Here is a 7,356-nt window from a genome sequence, read left to right on the forward strand (position 1 = left end):
ATCACACATACATACATTACAGCATAGATTCAGATAAATGTGCATTCACCGACTGACTTTTTGCCAGACCCGCAAAACCAATGGTCAAATAACACACCCATGGCTAAGCCACGCCTGTTGACACCACCCCTTACCAGCTCACTGCCAATTTCTACAGCCATATTAACATTTAAACAGGCACTGCGAATGTGTGATCACTTTTACTACTTAGTCCCATGGGTTCCAGTCTGGTTTGAAGGATGTAAGTCTCTGCGAGTGCAAACTCCCCAACTTGTGGTTATCCTCCTGCATGAAACAGTTAAATTCTCTAGTGGATTTACACAATGATGCAGAAGTGAAACCGGAGCTGCCACTCTCTCATTTCCGTATTTTCCTGCTTTGTTTCTGCAGAGTCTGTTTCATAAGATCCCAGTGAGACTCTCGTCTGCCTGCCTTCCTGAAAAACAGAGGCTGTGCTGCTGGAAGTTTGAGTGTTTGAAGTCTATAAAGATCTGATGCAACAGCCAGATAGTATGCGAAGGAAACATCTGGTAAGTACTCTGGAGGTATTCTATCCAAAATATTAGAGGGTGTGGACGTCAATATAGCAGTGCTGTAATCCACACAGTCCTAGTGATACTCGTGTTAGCATACTGTGAGTAATAATAATATATGTATTTGGAACAGACGTTTTCTCCAGCTTTTTGAATGAATGTCACATGTTGTAATGTCAGGATGTAAACTCATTTCACTGTTGAGTAACACACAAGTCCACAGATTAAAGCTGCACTAATCAATATTTTTGTATTAACAATAGTTCAGATGACTATGTGATGAATCCACAGAGAAGTATTATCCCACACTTCTCAGTTCTCCTCACATCTATGAAGTGTTTGAATGCCTTTTTAAGTCAGTTTTGGTTTTACAGCCAGCAAATTTACACCCACACAGAAATACGTTGTGTAAACATGAAACTGTTTGCCTACTTATTTGCCATAACAACTGCATAAGATGATAATATGTCAATGTTATTCTTATTATATTGCCCCCAAGTTGCAGAATAACAAGAACATATCAAAAAATGTCAGAAATATCAATTAATGTTGGTTTCTCTCTCTCTCTAAAAAGTTTTTTCAAATGATGTGTGCCCCTCGTTCCATTCTCCTCCCGGTGATCATCATCATGTGTTATTTTATGACGGGGCCGCGTAATTGCGTGGAGTCACAGAAGAAAACAGAATGCCATGTACAATACGGCAGAGCTGACTGCCGCCACCTTAGCCTCAGTGAGATCCCTCCAAACCTTCCCAGGAACATCACAAGCTTGGACATGTCTCACAACAGACTGAAGGGCGTTCCCCCTGTGTCACTGACACCATACCCAGGCCTCCTTCACCTCGATGTCAGTTACAACAGTATCACCAAGCTGGATGGGGGTTTGTGCCAAACACCGCCTCTGCTGCAGACACTGAAGGTGGAACACAATGAAGTGCATTTGCTGAAGAAGGAGGATTTGAGCCATTGCACCAATCTAACACAGTTGATTATGGCTAGTAATAGGCTGAAGCTCCAAGGAGAGCCCTTCTCTGCACTACAGGTAAAGATGCACAGTTACACCAACAGGTTGGCTAAGTAGTAGCAAAGGCCTCATGAGCTAAGGTGTAATAATGGTGATGATGGCGGAAATGAGATGATACTGAATAGTATTTTTTTCGAAAAAAAACAATCCTCTTTGATTTTATGCATATCTAGTGTATTTGAATACATTATGTCTCTAATATACTGCTCCTTGGATGTATAATGAAACCATGGTGAGGGCCTGACAGGGTTAACATATTGCATATTACGTTTTGGCTTCTGACTGGTAATGAAGTTCACTTTATGAATATGACACAAATTCATTGTTATGCAGTTAAAAATACATTTACTCCAGTACTGCAATTCAGTATCTTGTTTTTTATCTGAAAGCCGTGGTCACTAGTCACTATTCCATTTGTGATGGAAATGTTTGATTCTGGTTCTGACTGTGAAGAAAAGCTGGCTCGAGACCTCGATAAAGAAACTATGACCATTCACATTATCTCAGATCAGGTTGCATGCATCTTCAGATCACCGTCAGCATGTTTGAAATTTCCAACAAGAGACAGTCTATCTTGCAATATTTGGAGCACGACACAGCTATCACCTATGATCTTGGTTACCCTGACAACGGAGCGTCACTCCTTATCCGGAGGATGCCAGCCAACCCAAACAATCAGACAACTTAACTCCACCATTAACTCAGAAGTTTCACAGTTGGCCTGAATGGGACCCCTTGACCCAAACGTGACTTGAAGAAGCTCCTGTGTGTAAAGGCTAAAGAAGGCGAATCCTCTCACACCGCTAACTATATTCTAATTACAAACTGCATGATCACCTTGTAAAATGTGATTATTTGGTTTAGTTTGAACTACCCTGTAATACATAAAGAAGTTAAAATTGGCTCCATGTTGATCAATTACATTATTAAGACGCTGCTCACAAGTTGATGCATCATTAATAATCATCTAAAAATAAATAGAAATGTTTAATTGCTGTTCTGCAATATGAGCATGTGGAGGCGGGGGCTGGTTCTGAGCTCAGCTGCAACAGGGAGAGTTGCAGGACTGGCCCAGGAGATGGCGTGGGAGAGAGGTAAGTAGCACCAACGCACCTGGGAACAGGTGCAGTAAATTGCCTCTGTTACTACTAAGGGAAAAGAAAGGGGTTTTGAATTTGCTTTTAAAGTAATAAAGTGCAGTTGCAGCGGAACAGTTATGATATTGAGAGATCATGCCTGAAATGTGCTGTGGAGCATTAAGAGGCTCATACACCATGACACTTTCAGGGACTTGTTTGATTGGCCTGTCCTGCATCGAATAACACATTGTTTTGCTGTTGTTCCCCCTCCATAATTCACAGAGCCTGAAAGTTCTCGATGTTTCCATAAACAAGCTGCAGTCGGCCAAGCTCGGCTCTCAGCCCCAGCTGCCGAGCCTGGTGAACCTCAATCTGGCCTTCAGTGACTTCACAACTCTGAAGAAAGATGACTTTTCCTTCCTCAACCATTCTCTACAAGTCCTCAACCTGTCATCCGTGTCTCTAAAAACAGTAAGAAACCTACCTAGAAAGGGGAAATTAATGGTGTTGTTAAAATTGGAACAGTAGTAGAAAGTTTAACACCTTGCTTTCAGTGGTCTGTTTTGTTTCCCCTTTCTGTGTTACTGAAAGCTCTTTGTTATGCTTTGTTGCAGTTGGAGCCTGGTTGCTTTAAGCCCATTTCAGGCCTACGTACTTTAATTATGGATGGGAGCAATATGGGCACTCAGGTTATTTCTAAACTCTGCTCACAGCTGTCAGGGATGGCCATTGATGCCCTGTCTCTTCGGAAGATGAAGCTGGTCACGCTCACAAACACAACCTTTATGGGATTACAGACGACAAATCTAACCTCTCTGGATCTGAGCGGTAACGGCATGGGTAAAATTGAAGAACTCTCATTTCAGTGGCTGCCCAGACTTCAGACTCTGGTTTTGGCGGACAACAATATCAAGCATGTGACCAAGGGCACACTTCAGGGGCTCAGAAGTTTGAAAAAACTCATATTGACAAAGGCTCTGGTGAAAAGTCATACCTCCTCGACCCCAATTATTGATGATTTCTCCTTCCAGCCATTAAGTGCCCTGGAGAATTTGATGTTACAGAGAACTGCAATTCGGGAAATCACAGCGAACACATTTACAGGCTTGACGAGTCTCAGCGAACTTGATCTGAGCTGGTGTAGCTGTACCTCACTCAGAAGCATCACCAACAAAACCTTTGTCTCACTTGCTGAATCACCACTCAGAAAGCTAAATCTGACAGGAACAGATATTACACAGATTAACCCCGGAAGCTTCTCCCCTTTGAGAAACCTCACCATCCTTCTGCTAGATTTCAACTTCATCAAGCAAACTCTCACCGGCAAAGAGTTTGAAGGCCTGGATGAAGTTCAGGAGATTCACATGTCCAATAACCACCAGAAAATTTCACTAAGCTCCATGTCGTTCGTTAATGTGCCCAAACTAAGAGTTCTGACTTTGGGAAAAAGTCTTAATGTCTCAGCCTTGAACCTGGATCCCTCTCCGTTCAGCCCCCTGTCCAACCTCACATACCTGGATCTGAGCAACAACAACATTGCTAACATCAGAGAGAGTTTGTTGAAGGGGCTTAGCAACCTGAAGGTGCTGAAGCTCCAACACAATAACTTGGCCCGTTTTTGGAAGAGTGCCAACCTCGGTGGGCCAGTGCTGTTTCTCAGAGAGGCACAGAGCTTGACAAGCTTACAGATGGATAGTAATGGGCTGGATGAGATCCCAGCAGGGGCTCTGAAAGGGCTGAGTAACCTCCATGAACTAAGCCTGGCCTACAATCTCCTTGATAGTCTGAAGGACTCCATTTTTGATGATCTGAGCTCACTGCGGGTTTTACGTTTACAGAAGAACCTGATCACAGCTGTGAGGCCCGAAGTGTTCAAAACTCCCATGAGCAACCTCAGCCTGCTTGTTATGGACAGAAATCCATTTGACTGCACATGTGAGAGCATCCTGTGGTTCGTGACATGGCTGAATAACACAAATATGAGCAGTGTGACAGATCTCAGGGAACAGTATGTGTGCAACACTCCACTGGCTTACTTTAACCACTCCATCATGAATTTTGACGCACTCTCTTGCAAAGATATGACGCCATTTCAGGCACTTTTCATACTGAGCAGCACGGCGGTTATCATGCTGACTGTAACTGCACTTCTGGTGCGGTTCCATGGCTGGAAGATTCAGTTTTATTGGAACATATTGATCAATCGCACGTTAGGGTTTAGTGATGCCAAAGTTGAAGAGGGCAGGGAATTCGAGTACGACGCTTATGTCATACATGCAGAGGAAGACGGCGGTTGGGTGGAGAAAAGGATGGTCCCTCTGGAGAATGAAAATTGTAGGTTTTGTTTGGAGGATCGAGATTCAGTCCCTGGCATGTCACAGCTCGAATCTATTGTGGATAATATGAGAAAGTCTAGAAAAATCTTGTTCGTCGTCACTGAAACTCTTCTCAAAGATCCCTGGTGTAGACGGTAAAGCAAACATACTCTGCTTCATTTATACATTTATATATATTTTACATCTAGTTAAATCAATTTAACATATATTTTTTATGTATCAGTAATGAAGTGCATCTGTGCTCCTTATCTTTCCCTATCCAGATTTAAAGCCCATCATGCACTTCACCAGGTCATTGAAGCCAGCAGGGACTCTGTGGTCCTGGTCTTCCTGCAGGATGTTCACGACTACAAGTTATCTCAGTCACTCTTCCTCCGCAGGGGCATGTTGCGACCATGCTGCATCCTGGACTGGCCTGTTCATAAGGAAAGGGTGCCGGCGTTCCACCAGAAGCTCCTCATAGCACTTGGCATGACTAATCGATTGCAGGATTGACAGTATTCTGTGGGAAATTCGTTATGATAATTACCAGTGTGTGTTTAATCATTATGACTCGCCATCAATTGCAGATTGTTTTGCCCTCTGTGTGAATATTGTGCTTATATGTGTACTGTATACTCCACAAGTCATCATGTATTTTTATTGCATTTGCAGCTTTACATCAACAAACATTCCAATAAACTACACGTCTTTCAGCAACAATCCTTCTCAACTTACAATCATTTTTTAGTTATCTACTGTAAACGCTATGTACAGTAGACATTTAATACTAAGAAAATATTCCAACTACAGTTTTAATAATTTAATCCCATAACAAAGTGTTTTCTAAAATGTTGGCCCATACTTTGAAAAGTAAAATTAACCATTAAATCAAAGGAGTTATTGAACTCTCATATCTCAGTCATATGTGATGACAGAACACCTTTTAAATGTATAATTCAGCTAATAAAAGTCTTGTGGTAATTGTTTGCCCATTTTTATGCAGTATTCTTGGTGTTTCAGTGATTAAATTGGAAAAAGCTCAAAGCTTTTCTACAAAAGCATTCTCTGCTTTTGTTCTCTTCTCAGTCAAAAGTTTAAAGCCATGTTTTCAGTTGTTTGCTTTTAAAGCTTCTAAATATCAGTGAGAAACTTTATGTCTTAAAAAGTTACAGCATTTGAATGCTTTCTACCCCCTCCTTAAGGCTTCAAATTGACACAGTGTACAAAGTAGAGGATAAATCAAGAGTCTAACATCCTTAAAAATACCTTTGTGAACCGCGCGGTATAAAGTCAAACCAGATTTTTAGAAATACTGAGGTTATGAATCCAGTCAAAAAGGTCTCTATATTTGTCAATGTATCTTATAAAAATCTAAAATGTTACTTATCCACTGTTCAGAACATTGGATAAATAAAATGGTGGCAGTTATACTTTGAAAAACGCATTTTGACTTTAATGTTGGGAAATAGAAATTCCTCTAAGACATTATCAGGAATATATTATTCAATATATGTATTATTCATTTATTATATTATTATGTTTTTCATTCCAGAATGCAAACTCTTTCCAGGATGCTGCAACATCCAAATTCAAAATAGATAAATAGTTTATGACTTCAGTATCCCCATACTACCTATGGACATGATAGTCTTTGCAGGGACTGTGTCAGAGGGATATTGATTTAGCAAGTCCATCCTGAGGCACCACAAAAAAAATTACAATTAAATAACTGTACTTACTTAAAACATGTCTTGCAGACCTTTATAACAGTCAAACTTTAAAAAAAAAAAGCTTTTATTCAGTGTTATGAGTGTTATATAATAAGAAATATATTGAATTTATACAGTAAATAGTATAAATTTATAATAAAACTAAACTGTAAAATGATAGCCTACGTGTTTTCATGTGATTAAAAAGCACTTCATTGAAGTCAACACCAAAACGCCTGTGCAAAGAGAGATAAAGGGTATACTGTAAGTTATTTACCTGATATTATTTACTTTTATTCATCAACCAATCAACCAATCAGATTGGACGCTTACAAAGACCGAACAAGGAGAGAAAAAATAGGGCAAAGTTCAGGACCGGCCAGCTATCATGAGGTAAATTATTAACTTCTTTATTATATAACTTGGGCCAACATTTGTCATCTGTTTTTGCACTTTTGTTGCTTATGTTTATCAATATCCCATATCAAGTTTCTCTTATTTCCCTGTAAAGTACTATAATATGCCAAAGAACAGTAAATGACAACGAATGCAGTGGGCCCTCTTAACCAACTGTCAGTTAAGAAAACTGTCAGTGGATTGATTACAGAGAAAAGGAGGAGCAAAAGCAGACATGTCACGCACTGACAGTAAAGGCACACGAGGACAGCCTGGTACTGCGACTTCAACACACAA

General features: G+C 40.5%; 1 protein-coding gene across 1 annotated transcript; it reads left to right on the forward strand.

The window, feature by feature from the left end:
* The first annotated feature begins 396 nt into the window (after positions 1 to 396).
* tlr3 (toll-like receptor 3) lies at positions 397 to 5,653 on the forward strand. The gene is made up of 5 exons (XM_070827576.1): positions 397 to 530; positions 1,108 to 1,575; positions 2,919 to 3,107; positions 3,251 to 5,106; positions 5,236 to 5,653. The coding sequence occupies exons 1-5, from the start codon at positions 495 to 497 to the stop codon at positions 5,465 to 5,467; spliced, it is 2,781 nt and encodes a 926-aa protein (XP_070683677.1). The 5' UTR covers positions 397 to 494; the 3' UTR covers positions 5,468 to 5,653.
* The last annotated feature ends 1,703 nt before the right edge of the window (positions 5,654 to 7,356 follow it).

This window comes from Pempheris klunzingeri, chromosome 3, assembly GCF_042242105.1.
Source record: "Pempheris klunzingeri isolate RE-2024b chromosome 3, fPemKlu1.hap1, whole genome shotgun sequence".
Classification (NCBI taxonomy): Eukaryota; Metazoa; Chordata; class Actinopteri; order Acropomatiformes; family Pempheridae; genus Pempheris; species Pempheris klunzingeri.

Bases quoted from the DNA above. Each gene is read 5' to 3' on its own strand.
- tlr3 (XM_070827576.1), top strand. From the start codon at position 495: ATGCAACAGCCAGATAGTATGCGAAGGAAACATCTG. The intron at 531-1,107 runs GTAAGTACTCTG...CTCTCTAAAAAG, and splicing joins GTATGCGAAGGAAACATCTG to TTTTTTCAAATGATGTGTGC. The intron at 5,107-5,235 runs GTAAAGCAAACA...TTCCCTATCCAG, and splicing joins AAAGATCCCTGGTGTAGACG to ATTTAAAGCCCATCATGCAC.